This window comes from Dromaius novaehollandiae, chromosome 6, assembly GCF_036370855.1.
Source record: "Dromaius novaehollandiae isolate bDroNov1 chromosome 6, bDroNov1.hap1, whole genome shotgun sequence".
In the NCBI taxonomy this organism is placed as follows: domain Eukaryota; kingdom Metazoa; phylum Chordata; class Aves; order Casuariiformes; family Dromaiidae; genus Dromaius; species Dromaius novaehollandiae.
This window is the reverse complement of record NC_088103.1, coordinates 14,020,505-14,040,426: the sequence shown is the minus strand read 5'-3', so window position 1 is coordinate 14,040,426 and position 19,922 is coordinate 14,020,505. Positions and strand designations below refer to the sequence as shown.

Here is a 19,922-nt window from a genome sequence, read left to right as displayed (position 1 = left end):
AAGTTTCATAATTTGGTTAGATCTACGTCTTTTCAGCATAACTTGATTCCTGCTCGATAAAAGCAGACCCTTCCAGGCACATGCAACTGCATCTGCTGTGGTCAGTGCTGCAGCTGTAGTATAAAGTGTAGATACAGCCAAGCTAATTTTAAACGAGTCAGCTCAACTACGGCACTACTTACTTAGCCGTACTGAGCCCACTCAGTGTGGGCTAACTCTCAGTATTTATTCAGCTCCTAATGTGAATTTTATAGCCTCACGAGGCTCTACAGCTAAGCTGCTATTAGTTTAGCTAACCTGAGTTAGTCAGTCTAGAACCGTTCTGTCACCTTCTTTACGCAGCAGTTTCAGCTACCACACTGCAGCAGACCAGGAGACATACTGTTGCTGCAGTTAGGCTTCTGAAAACAGCAGAACAGAAATCGCAGTGTAAATCAAGCCACTGATGCTTTAAAAGTATATTTAAAAATGAAGCTTTTTTTGGCACCAAACGGAGCAAACACTTTCAAAGAAGACTGAAACGGACAGAGGAAGTTTATTTCAGAGACAAAGAATGAAGTGGGATGTTGATGTAGCATTTGTAAGAGTCTGGTATTTTCCTGGTGCCCACTTCATAATATTTTCATTCACCTGCCTCACGCCTTTCAGTTCCCCAGAAGGGAGACTGACCAAGCTGTCTGTAGCATATTAAATTGCAGGACAGACCGTGCCTCCTCCCACCCCGGAGCTCACAGGCTCGGAGAGCCTGTACGCGCGCTGCCCCGCCAGCTCCCGCCACCCCACCTTGCCTGCGCCGCAGCTCGGCAGGGGCCAGGTGCGATACCCGCGACCCGGCAGCCCGGAGGCAGGGATCGGGGCCGCGGCAGAGCTGCAGCGCTCCAGGCTCTTCTCTCCAGAGTTTCACGACACCTGAGATTGCGCGCTTTGGATGGATATTATCCAGGAGTCCACCCACGCTGTGCTTCACCACCTGCTTTCCCAGCATAGCCATATTACGTTTTTACAAGTCTCATAAACTTTCAGACTCCTCTATGCTTTTTCTTGGAGCTCAGCTGGGACCAGGCTGAGGGCTTCAAGCATTCTCAAAAGCCAGCATTCTAGAAAATCATCCAATTTACCAATTTAATTGCACACAGCTTATTTAAAACCCTCTTACCATATTTCAGGGCACACCCTGCTCTTCTGACCAAATATCCTTAAAATAAAACAAAAAGGAAAAACAAAAACCATGACACACACCATTCCTGCAGGAAACTATGGACTATGCAGGAATGCAATTGTTTGAACAGATGAGGACATGGAAGTACTTTTTAAATACAAAAAAAATTGTTTGCAGAAAAAAAAACAATTAAACTTTCTGCATCACAGAATTAAGAGAAATACATTATAGAGAATTCAAAATAGAATTGGGGTGGGAGGAGGAAAGGCTTGGGCTACTCTCCTGAAAGCTTTTCATCAATTTTCTTCTTTTAAATGCAGACAGTAAAGGAAATATTAATTTGATATTTTGAAGGGGAGCATGGAAAAAAAATACAGTGTTTTGGGACATCGAGGAATTCTGATTTTATTAGAAAGACATTTTTCCATTAGAAAACATCTGCAGTGTGCAGTTTTAATGAGAATCTGCATCTGTGTCAGTACATTATATTTTTAACCTTCAATGGTAAAGGATGTAAGCTGACAATTTTAAGGGCTTAGCTCAACAATTTTTTTGGGTTTTTTTTTTTTTTTGGTGAAGGAAGGATATATATTCATAAGAGAGTGAAATCAAACTAGTCTGAATTTCAGTCAGGACATTGTCTTTTCTGATACCAGTTTTGTATAGTCTGCAGAGCGAGCAAGTTGGAAATGTAAGCAACAGATTTCGCAGAGCTTTCTCTGAAAGACAGCTAGTTTTTTTCATGCTGAACCTAAAACTGAACAAGATTGCATCATGTAAATTGCTTGCTTCCGAGAACTGTCAGGATATCTAAAATATATAGCATATTTATTCATTTGAGCTCGCATTAAAAGAATAAAAAGATCCAATGATATCCGCCTTCTCACCTAAGTTATAAAAATATTTCTCAAAATCATCAAACAAGTCAAACAGATTAGAAATCATAATTGATTTAAAAACAACATTTCAGCAATGTGGTTGGAAGCTTGCCTGTTTTAAATGTAATCAGTCATCTTTTCCATTTAATATTTGAAGTCTTCCACCTGCAGACTATTAGCTTTAGGGCTTTGCAGAGAAAGAGTCAAAAGAACTGATAAATAGAAAATACCAGCCATTTTTGTCAGCCAACAGAAACATTGGAGGTGACATGCAAAGCTAACTAATATGAAGTAGCTCAGCACGAATTTTCCATTAATTCTGGAATATGCTATTTTTATGGAAAACTACTGTAACTTCAAGTCTAGGAAGAAAAATGTTGCTGCTGACATATCCATTTCAACATACAATGAAACCAAAACAGGGATTCAGAGAGTCTGCTTTTATGAAGCTTATAGTTTGAAGTGGTAGGAAAATACTGTAAAAAATGTTTTTTCTTGAAGCCATAGCTATAGGACATGGAAGACAATTTGTCATGGTTCTTGAGAGATACTGTAATTTCACTATATCCCCACATTATTTTGAAAAATTTTATATGCAACATATGTGACTTGAAAATGCCAAAGCTTTGAAAAGCCCTGAATTAAAAATAAAGAATACTTTGGAAAACTATGTGGTAAAGAAGTGCCAGAATTTCATTAAAAAATCATCAATATCAGAGAAAATAACAAACAGTCACTGAAAAAATAACAACCTCAACTGTTAAACTGCAGACTGAATATGATGTATATAAGCTGCACATCCAAGCACATACTTGGCTGAGCCAGATGTAACAAGTAGATCAGTTATACTGCCTGCTGCATCAGAAAGCAACACTAAAACAAAGTTAGCAACCCTCTACTGAGTCAGTATATCACCTGGAATAAAGCATGAAAGCAGCATTCAATACTGAAGTGTCACACATGGTCTGAGAAAGAAATGCATCAGTTACCTTTAAAAGGATACAAAGAAAAGGGCCAACATACACATTGGAGTAAAATCAAAACGCCACGTCAGCTTGTAAAGGGGATTAATCAAACCAGGGCTTCAAAAACAAAATCAGGGTCTCCATGCTGCCCTGTCTGTGCAGTATCACTGCCATGGGCACATGGGCATGCAGGGCAAACACTGGCAGGAAGCTGAGGAGACCTGTCATAGGCCCTAAAACACACCTAGGGGTTAAACCACACTTGACTTCCAGTCATGCCCGGGCGTTTGGGGAAAGTTTTGATCTGACTCCAAATCTCAAGTTGGCAGGTGTCTCTGAGCAGCACCAGCTTTCGGTGCCCCCCCCGTGGAGGTGACTTCAGCATGAGCCTGACCGCTGCCACGAGCCTGGAGCATCTGCTGCCCTGACCACGAGGCCTTGGACCCCAGAAACTATTCAGATACCCAGTGTTACCATCAGCCATTACCATTACCATTCATTACAACTAGATCGCATGACATTTATCTGATTCTGCTTTGCAAGAGAAGTACGTGTGCCATTTTGGAGGTCTGCGGACTGGTCAATGAAAGTCAACAACAGAAATGCCCAGGAGTTTCCACTCCTTCTATCGAACAGGAGCAACAAGCACTACACCAGAAAAGTAGGGAAAATATGTTTTCTTCTCCTTTCTTTCCCCAACAGTTGAAGTTTCCCTTAAAAGACAGGGTACAAGCCAGGGTCAGACTTCCTCTTCTCAAAAGAAGCGTGGTTTAAGAAATGACTACGCAGTACAAACACTTTCATTCACGATGGGATCCAAGCAGTGCACAGAATTGCATTCCAAAAACAAAAGCAAACCTTTTTCCCTCTGCCAATAACCTCATACTGGAAAGGCCATCTAAGACTTAATTTATTACTCCAGCACTGCAGGTCTATGCTGGTGTAATTTTATATAATAACTAGCTTTAACAGAGTAACACAGGGGTGACTCAGATGGCATTTAGCTGTACAATTACCGATGAATTTCTGACATTGGTCATATATAAGAAAAGATTCACAGCCACGCTGAGCATTACCTATCAGCTGTAATATCTGCAAAACACTTCGCTTCTAGTGAAGAGCTGGCTAGAAACATCTTCATTTTAAACTCATTGAAGTGTCATCAAAACATTTCATATCATCAGAAAAGGAACACTTTACAGAGAGATATGGGTCTCAAAAAGTTTTCATCAAGAAACATTTTTGGATTAAGGACTCCGGTCAAACATGGCAAGAGAATGACCCAGTAATTTAAAAATGAAAAATTTGGCTGTGAAACAGAGAGAACAAAGCAAATCTTTCATGAATAAGTCAAGCTCTTGGAGAACTAAGAATCAACTACAAGCTGATGATACTAAATTTCCGTGTTGAGAAGGAATGGTGAACCCCAATCAGGAAGAAATAGACTGATACATTTTTTAAATCTATAGCAAAATTGCAGAAGCTGAGCTCAAAGAAGAGAGGGTGGAAGAGGAAGGAGGAAAGGAGGGAGGGCCATTCCCTGAGGAATGCTGACTGCCAGAGCTGCTTGTCGTGCTGAAGGAAGCTGACTGCAAGAGTCAGACAGAGGAGTCTCTGGTCTGGATAAGAAGCCTTTTCTTTGGGAAGAAGGATGAGAGGAATAATCTTAGACTCCTTTGCACATCAGAGAACAGGGACAGGACACACAGGAAGTTTATTACTACTAATGCTGCCTGAAAGAAAAACTGATCTCTTAAGAGAGCTTTGTAAACTTCGGCTGTTCCCTTTAGGTATCACACACCCCTGGGCAGTGACCTATATATCAGCGTCCCTAGGACACCTTTGGATGGGAGGTAACTCAGAGGTCCAGATGATCTGGACGCAGCAAAGCAGAGCCCAGAGTACCAAGAAGGAGTACTGGATGCCAGAGGAAGGACAGAGACCCTGAGAAGACCAAAGCTGGAAGCCACCCACGCTCAAGGACCTAAGCGGGCCCAGGAGGCCCACGGGCCCAGCATGGTGATGCACAGCAAGGCGGGGCATTAAGGCAGGGACAATCTGTAACTGTAATGCCAACAGATTACTCCTCTACTCAACAACAAAAAAATATTTAAACACATATCACAGCCCAAGCCCTTTTCTGTTGCCCACACCTGTACTATCTGTACAGAAGACTTGCAGGACAGACTATGCATTGCATACAACACATACTGACAGAGGTCTCTCTTCCTCACACTGGGAGTCTGGACTTTTACCAATGTCGTTCCTTATTCTTTTCAGGTAAAAGCCTGTGGCCTGTGACAGGAGGGTATCAGGACATCTACTTAGAAATAAAAGCTCTCTCAGCCTTCTTTGCAGAATAAAAACATTGCCTTCAAGTCATCCAGGTGGTAAAACAAAAAGGATGCCCCGTTAATTAGAAAGAATCTCCATAGTGTTCCCCACCAGTCATATCAATATATTATGGGCTTCATCCTTGTAATTATCCCCAGAAATGTTTCATCATGAATGCTCACGACTGTGTACTGAAAAGCAACACTAAATAGTAATTTTTGTTAGCTACCCCTGTTATTTCACTACTTCATAAAGAGCAAAAAACTTAATTTGGCTACTTCACTAAAGTGAACTGTAATTGAATCTTCATCTCACAGGAAATCTAAAACAAAACAGACAGCATTTCAACCCAACATGCTGGGGACACAGGGGAATTTGAAATGTTAGAGCAAATTAATAATTCTTTATGAAACAAAGGAAAATCAGAGGCTCAGCATGTTGTTAAAAGTCAAGCACCTTCAAACTCTAGGTTCGGACCATCTCATTACTTACACTTGTCTATTAACTAGTGGGCCTACTGACCTCCTTCTTTGGCAATCAGAGAAATGAACAGGAACGTCTTTTCTAACCATCCTCTCTGGAAATGTTTTGCAGTGTGTTGCAGCAACTATATGACATGCCTGCCCTCCTGTGCTAAGAGGGGTTTTCAAGTTTTTGTGTCACTACTCTCAATTATTAAACTACTCCAAAATAATTAAACAGAATTTAATAGCTGGATGACTTGTGGTATCAAAGAAAGCTTCAAGGAATATCAGGAAAAAGCTTCCTCAACCCCCTGAATTTCTGGTCTCAATAATAAAGCAAAATTGGATCCAGAGTTACACCATGGACCAGTAGTCATGGAAAATAACATTAGCACTGTTTTTATGATGATTCATATCCTCTTATTTTCAAATTGTCTTGACAGTCCTGCTGTGCCACAAACAGCATTAATGCCACACCAAAAGAAAACTGCAGCTCTCAAGTGCCATTTGTGAGAAAGGAGTTCATAAAATTCATAATCTGCTGTTTTTCAGGCTCAGCTCTTCTTAAAAATATACCTGCAGGACAGTAATGAAGTCAACGGGCAATATAGGTCTTCACTATTTCTCAAAATAAACAGATCACACAGAGTGCAAAATACATTGGACCACAAAAATAAAAATGTTGGACCATAAAAATAAAAAAAACCTTAAAATATTCTGTACTGACAGTGCTCATTTTATGAAAAAAATCTTTTCATACACCTTTCCAGTGCAGTCTGGGTCGTGAAAAATGTTGAAACTAGGATAGGAAGCAAGGATAAATTCAATTAGTTGCAGAGTTTGGCTCTTTAGCTTTGTTCCAGCAGGAAAGAAAATCAGCTCTGAGATGCTTCCTTCCGTACCCTTCCTGTGTGAAGAAAGATTTACTCATTATTTCCCTCTAAAGCTAAGGAACTGCTCCAAAAGCACAGCCCGGTACCCGGCTGCGTAGCAGCAGCAGTGCCTGGAGAAGGAGGCTCACTGGATCTCCCCAGTGCCTTCGTACTGCCCGCTGACACCAGAACGTCACTATCGCTGAGGCCAAGAGCTGGTCCACAGATAGCATGCGCTTAAAAGTACATGCAAATAAGAGTTGGCTATTTATATATTTTGCATATGCTTTAATTACACTATCGCTACAGCATGCAACAGCAACATGCTTTAAAGTACTGACAAATTTTACAGTAATTAGAAAGCCCAATTAGCTGAGAATTCTCACACCGCAGGCAGATTTTGTTTGATGCAGCAATAACAGAAGAGAGAAAAACTTAGAAGAAACAAAGTCTTAAATGTATTTGAAGTTACAGACATAGGAATCTAAGTCTGTAATTTAAAGTATATTTAGCATATGTTTGAAATTCGCTCTCCTTAACAAGGGCTCTGATCTGGGAACATGCTTCTTGACTCAGGTCTTCAGTATTTTTCCTCTCATTGCCACAACTAGCTTATAGTTTGTCCGGAAAAGAATTTTATTTTGTGATAGACCCACAAGCAGAATTTTTAAGTGCAGCAAAGCAAACATCTAAAGACCAAATGCAGCTTTGGCTTAGCAAGTCACATGCCATCACAAAACTTTTCTGAATAGAAATACAATCAGAAGTTACAGCAGACTCAAATGAGAGACAGTCACTAACGATCTCAAGTTAGGAAAAAAACTATTTTAGTGTTTCGGCATCACAAACTGGTTCCCTGCGGTGCTTTACACAGCTTGCACTGTTAAAGCCTCCACTGCCCAAGGTGACCATACTCAGTTCCCAGTCTAGATACATCACCAGCTGGATCCAGAAATGTGGCCCTATTATTCCACTGCAGTAAAGAAAGGTACTTGTGTATGCCAGCTTTGAAACGTGGCTGTTTGAGATGAGAGACAGACTGTGCAAATTAGAAGTAAAGTAAGCCTAACCTCACACTTGGGAGGGAATCCCAGTCTGGTAGCTCAGTACAGTCTCTAGTGTAAATTGGACTGATTTCTCTTTCTACACACACTACCCAAAGTTCTTAATTTAAATAAACTGTATTTTCATAAGAAATCAATAGGGAAATAGTTTACGTGATCCTGTTTCTTCAGCTCCACCCACACAGCTGATATGAATCATGATCCTCAAAGTTGTTTCAGCTTTCAGGGATATTAGTACTCTCTCATTCAATTTACTGTAGCACTAGTTATACTGAGAAACAGACACCTGCTTTACAGCTGTGAGAAAAATAAGCTACTTGACAGCAATTAGAGTAAAACTTTGCTTTGACATAAATTCTGGAAAACTGCTATTTCCTTGGGCTGCCATGCTCTCTGAAGAAAGGGTGAACTGTCAGCAAATTTTAATGACTGCTCTTAAGGGGAAATGAGGGAAATTTGGAGAATTATACTTGCAGATTAAAATGTGGTAACCTGAAACTTCTGTAGAGTTCTACTGTCAAACCCCAAAGCTGAAAATGAACCCACTGAACTGCATTTTATAATGACTGCCAATAAAACTTCCCAAAGATTTTGCACATATGCCAGTTGTTACTGAATTTAATTTTACTAGAGACTAGATGAAAACTATTCACTTCCCTTTGGAAAATACTTGAAAATTCCTTCCTTTTTTTCTTCCAACAGTGAAAGTTGAAAAGGAGCGCCTAACACTTGGCACAAATACTTAAGAAGAGTTTCAGTTACATAATTTATGGCTGTATCCTCATCAAAACCACTTGAAATCTTCACTGCTGCATACCCTACATCAATACATAGCACTCAAAAGCGGATATGCACATGGATGGGTAGGACAGAGCTCAGCTGACTCTGGCCAGCCTGCTCTGGAAAGCGGATCATGTAAGCTAGAATCATTCGTGATGAGCCTTCCACACAGCTATCAGAGAAGATGCACATGCAACCAGTCAGTCTGGATCTGCCCCTGCGTGCCTATAGACAATGCCCAAAATGGCCAGAATTGCCTCCTCTGCATTAGCATGACTACTGTAATGGAAGGGGTACATACAGTGTGTAACCGTATCAGCAACTAAAACAGGTCGTTCTAAATGGGTGTGAGGGAGCTGAAATCAGTGGGAGCAGATTGCATTACACAGTAATATGGAATAAGTGTGCACATACACAGGACAGGGGAGTAATTTTAAGTTGATTTAGTTACCTACTAGCACAAAAGGCTATGTGGATGAATCTCAATTTAACCAGGTTTATTTTGGTTTCATTTGTATCAAGCAGAATAAAATCTAAAGACAAACTAGAGCTACTCTCAAAACAAAAGGAAAAAAGCACCATGGAGAATTTTGCATTACTTCAGCTAATACTGAAGCAAGCATGTGTGTGATGTGTATACACATGGATGGACATACAAAACTGGATTCCTTCAAAACACTCATCTAGAAGATGTAAAAAGGATACTTGGGAGAAGAAAGCAAAGTCAATAGCATTTGCCGATTAACTTCTTTTTCATTTACCTCGCTATCAAGAAAGAATCAATACCAACTTTTCCATTTCCTGTATTTCGTACATGAGGAAAACACCCAAAAGTCACTGCAGTGTATTGCAAGAGGCATTGGTACCTACGGCCTGTCACATAGCCACAGATTTCCAAATCCTCATCAACTTTTCTGACTCAAAGACAAAAATCACAGTTTAAAATATAAACCATGACCAGAAAAAAAAACCTAAGATCAGATCAGAAAAACATTACTCTAGAAAGTATTATTATACAATTGCCTTTATCTATCAATTTTGCTATTTCATTTGCATATTTTATGAAGATCACATTTGGATGGAGACAGAGGGAAATGAAACATCAGCCTTGTGATTCCCTTCCTTCAAAACACATTTCATTGATTTCAAACTTTTCGTTATCGACTTGCTAGTTTGATAATGCCTAGGCAACGTCTGATGAAACTTTCTTGATAGGTAAGGCAAGGGAATCTTGTACAACAATAGTTGAGCATTTCTGTTTATATCACTTTCATATTGCTAGTATTTCATACACTAAACTCTTTCACTCTTTTCTCTGCATCTTTGTCAAAGATGACTAGAGGGTTATACTGGCATTAGAAATGTATAACAGAGTCAGGCAGGACGAAAGACCAGTCTCCCATAAATATAACTGTGACATTATAATATTTATGCCTACTATGTTTGGCTATATTTGGCATCATGTACATTCAGACTAGTGATACTACCCTGGTTATTGTGTGGTGCTCACTGCCACGAGGTGTTCCTGTAGCTGTCCTTATATTTAGGCAATAGACCTGTTAAATCTAATTAGATTTAACAACTAGCTCTTACATGAAAAGAAGTAGCAACAGACAAAGCCCAGTAAGATGAATCTGCCATACTTAATTATCCCTAAATGATAAATACCAAGCAGCATTTCTAGAATCCCATATATGATAGTAGTCTGACCCAAAGAAAGACACTTTCATTTGCTCTTAATACCAAACTTAATTTAAAGGGATTGATACTGCCTGGCTAAGCATACTGATAGACATCTATCAAACACACTTTTGTAAATCAGATCCCCCAACTGACAGATTTGCACATGCAATCATGTTAAGCCACTCTGGAACAAAACAGAAAATCAGTTAGTAGGTATCTTGTGGAAACGTACTGCTTTACTTTGAAAGGGCACAACATTAAACCACCTAAATGAAAGACAACTCCTGTTACACAAAATTAGAGTAACAGAAGTCAGTAGCTTGTTAATCAAATGTATGAATCATCTTTGTTTTTCCATGATAAAAGGAATTTGATAAAAGTGAAATTATCAAGCTCCAGATATAAGAATACAGAACAAGATGGTATAGCACAAATAAAGGGAAACACCACCCAGTTTTATCTGAAAATGTTTAGATTATAAAAGAAACTAGCAATAGCACATAGGCATACTAACCAACAAATCCCATATCTAATGTCAGTGACATGAAGGCAGGTGCATGATAATTAACCCTGTTCTCAGTTCAGAGCGACCTATGAATTTACAAAAGCTGAAATAGATTTACTGTCCTTTCACAGTAACATACCCTTGGATAAGGTCCTTCTTTACTGATGTATTTACTGAGAAATTGGACATTGAACTAAATCAACTTTTTAGCAGCACTTAATTGTGTGATCATTGTATGTTTGAGTGCTTTAATTAGACTTAACAGAAAGATTATTTTATGCTAACTAAATACCAGCACTTCAGCTCTGATTCAGTAAGCTTCACAGTACCCGCAGCTGGTTTCATAATTAGAATACCTATTCCCACTACAGCAGATTAATGCTACAGTTACCTCTTCTACATATTTATTTCATGAGTATTTGTCTTTGCGCAGTACACACCTTTTAGGTGACAGACTGTCACATTTTCACATCTGACACTGGCTTCAGATGTGACCATCTTGCAATGCTAGATAGACCACCAGCAATACTGTTCAGTGTAGGTAGTGCCCCTGCTTGCTAGAGGTCACGTCACTTCATCTGGGTGCTCCACACTCTGCTTAGACAAGAATCAGCCACACTAACTCAAACCACCGCTTATGGTTAGTCCATCTTGTTTTGCCAGAAGCAAATTACTATGCATTTTCAATCCAATGGAGTGGCAATAACAAACAGCTGGGGTGAGAGCCTGCAAAGTGAACATTTACCTATAGCATTTGCTTCAGTTTGTTTGAATGGAAACAAACAATTGAGGAAGTTCATATCAGCAACTGGGCCACTTGCTGATACTTACTAAGCAAATAATAAAGCACTGCTTCTAAGACAGACATATTCAAAGTTCGTTTTCTGAAAAATTGCCTTTTGCTGATCTTCACCAGATCTTGGTTGTAAAACAATGCCAGAGGAACACGAGATTCTCTAAGATATGTGGATCTGGCTCTCCCCAAGCATACATAAATTAGGTTTGAACTTGCTGCACAAATTTCAGTTAGCAACAGAAAAAATCATGGAAGAGGGATTCACAAAAATATTTGAGGATTGAGAACATTTTTTTAACCCCCAAATTTATGGCACAAACTCAAGATAGGAAACTTGGCTTTAGTTCCCCCCCTGTGCTTGAAGGGATTTGTACTCAAATCTCTGAGAAGAATATCTTAATTCCAGTAGGTTTGAAGCTGAGCGTTTCCTGTCTCCTTGCTGATATGTTCCACTGTTTATAAAAATGTTCATTGCAGATACTGAAACCTGCCTGTTCCATAACCTGGATGAACACCCAAACCATTACTTACCAATTACTGGTAAGATAGGCGTGTTTCAAATTCAACGTGATCAGAACAAAAACAATTCCTAGTTCTTCCATTAGGATCAAAAATGGAGAAAAAATGCCCAGAAATCCTATTATTCGCTGAACCCTGTATTGTATCTCATATCCAGAAACGAGTTAGGACTACATGCGAGTCCTCCACCAAGCCTGAACAGTCAGTATGGCTCTGGAAGATACTGTTTCACAAAACAGATGATTATTTCCACAGTGCTTGGTAATTTCTGTGGAGATAAAGCCTCACCAGCAGGAAGTATTTTGTTCAGGCAAATTGAGGTAGTATCTTTTCATTCAACTCTTTTCCCTTGAATTTTGTTTCCCAAATATATATTATACTTTCTTATTGCTCTACTAGTATTTGATTAGCTTTTGGGAGATGCCAGCTTGTCTCTGCTTCAATAGCTTTGCCCAAAATCTCCAATTATCTTTCCTGCTTCACTCAGAAAGCTATTTCCTAACTAATGCAGTTTATTAATGTGCTGCATTTCTGGCAGAGCAAGCAGAATATTAAGTGGGATACTTTAGCAGTGTATGGCATTCCAAAGTATCTGGGAAATACTTCACGTTCCTCTGAACCATAAGATCTTTTCTTCTGCTTTTTCACCGCAGAGCATAATAAACGTGGCCTCCACTATGATGCTTCAGTGGAATCTCAAAACCGCCCCCTCCTTATCCCTCCCCCCCCCCAAACTAAAAGACCAAAACACGTGCCATGATTTTCCAGTGACTACTATGTTAGTCCAGGGATCTCTACTCCAAAATGCAAATAGAGGTGGGAAGGCACTACTATATTTTTAAGCCTTAGGGGCAAAAATATTCCCTTGAGAGATTTTTTTTGGCTAAGCTATGGTCAGTGGTCAGACAGTCCCCAAGCCAAATGCTGGACAAATGATGCAAGGAAATCTAATCTTGGGACATAACATAATGCTTGTTGCTTACATAAACACAAGTCTCATAACAGCCAAACTTGTCTGACAGAACCACAGCAAAGGATTTCAGTTTTGTGTACATTTCAATTTTTCTCTCTTTACCAAATTTAACCACCTGCATAAAGCACAGTCATTGCTCACCCTGGCCCTTTTTCAACAGGAAGCTTTCAAGGCACTGACTTCACTGCTACCTCCCTCGCTCTCCCTGGAGTAAGCGTACACAATTATTTAGAGTATATTTACTCTGCTTGTAACCCAGCCTGTTGATGTGATGCTGCAATGCCAGCCAGCACTGAGAATTTACTGGTGCAAACCCAAGAAACACTACCTGAAACTAGACAGTTCATCCTTGCAGCTTACGAAACACCAACAGGTGACCCATGATACATGTACGTATAAACAGCTAGAGGAATATATATATATTAAAAAAAAACAGTATCAAGAATAAAATAACTGTTTGGGTGACATTGGTCTGTTGGGCCTCTATCTCTCTGTAGCTGATACACATTAGCAGTAAGACTTTGAGATGTTTCACTTTTTAGGTTATTCCCCCAACAAACCAACAATCATTACATTATAGAGATACATCATACATATTTCTATGGGATAACTAAAGTTTCCAAGCAACACTTAAATAGCAGGTGTTTTCATCCTACCTTAATAACATGTGTCTGTTTCTTTCATCATCTTCTGTGTTATCTTTCTGTGCAGAGAGAAGAAAGAAAATGTAGAAGACTGTGTTGCAATTCAAGACCAGCTTGGTCCAATGTTCAGTTATGTTGTTCTTGTCTATTTTCAGGAGGATAAATTATTTCATAAACACTTGTTCATTTAAGTGTTTCTAATTTTCTTGTAATGCTTGAGACTGCATCCTATCATTTGCTTAGCTCACAGCCCATCTGAGGGAACAGAAAATTCATTAACACAATTCTAACAGAAACAGCTGAAAAAGCTGTCACATTTAAAATATTAAAATGGTATGTTTTAATGACTACTAAATTAATGGTCTCTTTCTACATATGAGAAAGCAGTACATTAACTCAGTAGGAACAGAAATAAAGGAAAAGTATACTAAAAAAGCAGAAAGAGTATCTGTATATAGCATCTCGATTGAAAAATACAATAGAAAAAGTAATCCTGCTTGATTGGGCCATAAAAGGTTTTGGGGCTTTTTTGTTTTTAACTTTTTGGTGTTATACAATGGTAATAAATCCAAATCAATAGGGGGACCTCAGCTTGGATACAGAAGAATATTTTGCCCAAGCCCAAACTTTCTGACGCTGCTGTAGCCTGTGTCCGGTCACCTCCACTCGGTGAGAAAGGTTGGATCTGCACCTTTTCACCTCAATCTACAACATGCATTAAATCTCTGCTGTTCAGAGTTCCCTGGAATTTTTATCAATTTAAAGCTATGATAATTAGTAATCCTTGGGCAAACAGAAGATACAAATTCAAAATAATAAGAGGTCTTAGTCGAATATGGGAAGTATCTGTAAGAAATACCAGTGTAGCCAAGTGGGAGGGATTTTAAGAACTCTCCCCAAACTAGCTGGCACTTCTGCCATTTAAGACAAAACTAGGATTCAGTTTTGAAAGACTTCAGCTGTACTATTTTAATTTATGAGAAGATACAGTTTTGATCAGATCTTGTGCTATCTAGACCCCAGACAGTTAAAGGTATAATTAGAAACTAGAAAAACTGTCTAGCTTTGCAATCCTTTTCCCTTTTATCCTTTCATCCCTTGTAATTTTTCCTGCTTGAGTGTCATAACCTAATCTGGAAAATGAGGACATCACAAACATTCACCATTTTGCAGTACAGACATAAAAGTGTTACTGTAATTACATCTGTCATGTAGTTATCTCACAGTAGTGAAACAGGCACTACACAGCTAATCAGAGCTACCCAGGAAGAACTTGTCAGGCACAGAAAGGGATCAAGCAACCTTTCATTAACCCAAACCTTAAGCAACTTCATGTTAATTATCATAAAAATGAAAAACTTCTCATTTAGGCATCAAGTCAGTAAAACACTTAAGCATGCGCTTAACTTTAAAAACTTTAATATGCTAAACGCTTGCTAAGTAGGTTGGCAAGCACTGAAGTGCCTTGTTAAGTAAAGCAAGACCTAAGTCTTGCACATACACATACACCCCCCCCCCCACCCCCCCCCGGAGCATGCAGTGCCTGCCAAGAGAAATTTGACACATAGCACTGAACTACACAATTTCTATTCATTTACATTACTAATGCTAATATTGCTCAGGTGAAAAGGAAGATGAGGAGCCTAACAGCGTGAATCAATGGTTTAGTGTGTGAGAAGGCCAATCGGGAACCTCAGGCTTAGCTCTGGGTTGAAAGGAAAGCCTACCATGGCACACACTTTCTGCCTTTGCTCTTCTCCTCTAACATATGCATCTAGTCTTCAGTTTAACTATAAATTCCCTTGGCTGTAAATAAGGAGCTGTAATTTTTAAGTACTAATTCTCACTTTTCAGCACCACAGTGTGCTGGATTTACCAACCAATATACCTTTCTGCACACTGCAGACACGCTGGGGCCGCGAGGGGAACTGCAGGGGGCTGGACTAGAGACCTCCTGAGGACCCTTCCAACCTAAACTATTCCCTGGCCCTGAAACGCTCAGCTGGCTCAGAAGGGTTCAATTCCTTTTTTCTCTCTACCAACCCAAGGGTGTAGCATAACCACTTGCTCAAACTCCAGCGGGTAGTGCTTTTCATTCCCCCCAATGAAGCTCTCATATTTTACTCTGACCTTGCTCCAATATTTTGCCAATCGTTTGGGGACTGCACCCAGGCCCTCCCCCTTCCTCTGCAGCGACTACAGTTCCTCTAGGTCAAAGTCTGCATAATTCTCGTTCAAACTCTCTCTAGGACAAGCAGCTTTTAATTATTCCACGTTCTTCACTGGACCCTTTTCAGCAAAGGGGCACTAAGCGTTTTCTGCCTGAACTAGACACTACTGGCAAAGAAAATAAACTCTCTACAGGAATGGAACAAGCTATATAAACAAGTTGGGTAGGCACACAACTGCATTGTTTACCTCACAACACCTTTAGCATACTTAATTGTTTCTTAATTGCACATGGGTTTCTGAATAAGAGCAAGGATTTCTCCAGGGATCTTTGCCATTAGCGTAAGAAATTGTGCTAATTAACAATTCTTTCAACAATTTTAAAATGTATCACTTGAAACCATGTGAGACTGAAGCCACAAAAAAGGAGAACAGGTCTGCAAAATAAATAATATTCTGCATTGCAAAGACACACAAACGCCCTGAACTTTTTTTTTCATTCCCATTGCAAAATTAGACTTTGGTCTTGGATTTTTGAACTTCTTCCACTAACAGCTAAACCACTGGGGGATGGTTCACAAAACTATTGCATTTGATCAAGTTGGTATTTAAGTTGAGTGTAAAATAAGCCCAAGAGAATCCATTTGTTTAACAATACATTAGTTTTTTTTAAATAAGAGACTGCAATGCAAAAGGTTAATTTCAATTGGTACACTGAGGTAGTACATATAAGACCTTCCACCCTTCCTATAACCTCAAGTTCTAAAAAACAAATGACATTTCCAAACTCTCTTGAAAATGCCAGTTACAAACTAAGTTCTAATGGGAATATTTTGACCTGAAGCTTTTTTACTAGTGACTGTACCTGCTTCTGTCCTATCACCAAGAAAGAATATTAAAAGGTGTCAGAGTTTTATTTTTGGAGGGGGTGAGGGGAGTCTGCTGTCTCTTCTGCAGTTCTCCACATTTCCCACCACTGGTCCCATGTGAAAGCTTGCATCGTGTAGGCACCTTTCCCCAAGAACCATCTCTCTCTCTTCTGATGGTGCTGTAGAAAGCCAGCACAGAATATACTACTCTTTTGAATGGTGCCATTAAAGACCTATTTCTTCAGAATTTACAAATGCAAAAAGCCCAGTGGGTAGCCTCAAACTCATCTACTCCAGGGAAAGGAGTATTTAAAGATAAGGCAGAACTTTCCAAAGATGCACACGCTTATAACCCATCACCTTCCCCACTGTGTTTTGGACATACCACCTTGATTTGTTCTGTTAAACTTTGCTATGAAAACACTACTTTTTGCCTTCTTATTGAAAGGGAGCAACCATAAGAGCACTGCTGCAGGAGAAGATACTACTCTAAAAGACTAAAGGAAGAGTTGCATGCACTGATTAATCCAGCGTCTCAGAATTCACAGTGGAATAAGCTGCTATGAGCAAACCCATGTGATAATCTATTAAAACATACATTTTTAGAGAAGACCTGTTACAAGGAAAAAACCTAATGGACTTCCTGTAGGTACTGTAAGCTCTGGCATTGTTTGGTTCAGCTACTCTCCAGCTACCTCGATACCTCCAGGCAAAAAGAGTTGCAATTTATGTTCAAAATCAAAACAAACCTCAACTATGTATACATTTATATACATTTTTATATGCATCTTCTCTGAGTATGTAATTTTCAATAATCACTATAAACTTCAGGTTCCTTTCCTTTTACTGCAATTACACTGTAATGCCTAGTAACATTGTTGTAGTGTTCAGTACTCTCTTTCAAAACTATTTCATTATGTTTATTAGTCATTTAATAGTCTGAGGTCATATAGCCTCAAGAATGCCCTAAGTAAATCAGCCGTGGTAATGATCCCCGCTTCACCACCAAGTTTTTTTTGCATCAAATTATCTTCATATAAAAGAAAGTGAGGTACAGCTTAGGGCCGTAACCTATGTACTTTACTCAATTGCAGTGTTCTGCCTGCATTTTAATCAGGATGCAATATTAGAGTGCTGTTTGCTATATGCCTATTTGCTACTGAGATTTCACATTTTTAACAGAACCTAAGAGATTTTGAACAGACATGACAATGATTTTACCTTTAAACATATAATTTAACTTCAAAAATTAGAATTTTACAAAAATAAAACTTGAAACACATTAGCACAAATATCTCTTGAAATGGAAGATGCTTAGCATTCACTGCCACAACTGGTTAAGTCTCTAGATCTAAGATCCATTGATGAATTTTGAGATTATGTGCTGAATACTAGAAATCAGTAGTGGCAGAAATTTTAGTTTTCTGCAATATTTTCTCTCTTTTTCTGAGGTTAGAACAGAAAGTTTTTCTAGAATTATAATATAATGTCATTTGCTACTACCTGAGCTTAACTCAGTTGATAAAAATTTAATGATATATTATTTTTAATTAGGTGGAAGGCTTATGAAAAAAACCAACATACCCCATAGTTTTAAAACCTTTATTCATTTATCAGAAACAGTTGTTTTTAGCGTTAAGAACCCCACTCAGCTGGTAAAAAAAACAGGCATTGCCCACTTTTTTATCCAGTAAAACTTGAAACTAATGTAACTGAATTCAGCATGCCTCTTCACTGCTGTGTGTGAACACAATGAAAACACACTAGACTCCTAAACAGGTTTTATAATTAGTCAGGTTAAATGTGGACGTAGTAACGTTTCTAAGTTGTTCTTGTTCTGTTCAATATATATTAAAACCTCAGTTTAGTTATATGTTACATTCCTATTTTGCCCTGCTTCCTCCCCCCCCCACTTTCAGACCTGCAATATGATATAATGCAACGCCATTTCACTGTAGTGCTCAAAAAGCATTTTTGAGGAGTTGTTTTCCTCCAGGAGGATTCATAGGTTGTATAATCATAGCACCTCCAGCTCTTCACGGGCTGGTAATGAGAAGCTTTCAAATGCCTGCTACACGATAGCTTAAAAATGAGTTTCACACAGCCCAAGAAGGGTTTGTCCTCTTCAGTTACTGTTCAAGCTAGAGGTCAGCTTACCAGCCACCTCAAATTTCAAGTGACAATCTCCTCACAGGGCACAATTATTTTGGCACACTGCAAGCAAGCCAGACAAATATTCCGAAGCCACAGGAGTTCAAACACTTCCCTTTTAGTCTATTTTCAGAAGTGCTTCATAATATCTCACCTATAAACTTCAGAATTGATTTGTCTTACTGTACTTGTAGCAGAATGTAACTGACTTTTTAGGGGCAAGGAGGAGAAAGAGGACACATTTCACGGTCAGTTTGGTTTTGTGTACCAGAAATACGTGCAGCTGTAGTAGTGTGGGGGCTGGTTTGTTTTCAACAGCATATCCCAAACTTTGATTTGGGAAGCTTGTAGCTACATGAAACATTTTGTCTGTTATTAGAGTCTGTTAGCAATAATCTAGTGTGTTCTGGTTTAGGAATGACAGAAATGCTTTGGAAACAAATGTCATTGCCTCCAAAAATCACGCACTATTTGAAAGTGGATGTCACATACAGAGAAGCAGTCTGGGATCGGAGCACACTCCAACCCTGTAAATTTTGCAAGATCTATGAGAGGCCCTCTGTGGCTTGCAACATCTACCAACTTTTCTGCCTTTGGGAAATTCTTAAGCTACTTCTGGAAAAAAAAATCCAAGAAAATTCCTCCTTCCTCTCCTTCATATGCCACACTAAATTACCAAAAAGGCATAGGAGCCTGTCAGTGCCCTCCTCCCAGGCAGGCAACACTAGAAAAGTTACTTCTTTAAAGAAAACTGTTTTAACCCACCGGCTATTTTGAATGCCACCTTCCATCACTAGATGTCAGCTGCAAGGTTGCATTTACATTTCCCTCCTGACCTCCTATTTCCTCGCATTATGCCCACTGTCAAACATCACAGCCTGCAGAGCTTGGGCAGTCTGGAAGCTGTTCTCAGTGCAGTGCTAGACCAGGAGCTCTTACAGAGTAAGTCGTCTTACCAGACCAACCATCAGTGGGGATACTGATACTTCCCAGCACCCTTGAGCTGCTTAGTGCTGGAAAATAGGAGCAAAAAAGGAGCATGGCCACACTCAAGTTTCCAATAGACACATAAAATTCAAATCTTTCAGTTACTTTTG

General features: G+C 39.3%; 1 protein-coding gene across 10 annotated transcripts in view; it reads right to left on the bottom strand.

Moving 5' to 3' along the window:
* Positions 1–19,922, bottom strand: part of FAM13C (family with sequence similarity 13 member C) — a 147,591-nt gene that overhangs the window by 84,618 nt on the left and 43,051 nt on the right. For all 10 annotated transcript variants that reach the window (XM_064513720.1, XM_026122452.2, XM_064513717.1 and 7 more), the window contains one exon: positions 13,649–13,695. In XM_064513720.1, coding sequence (XP_064369790.1) covers positions 13,649–13,695 — 47 coding nt within the window. The remainder of the gene's footprint in view (positions 1–13,648; positions 13,696–19,922) is intronic.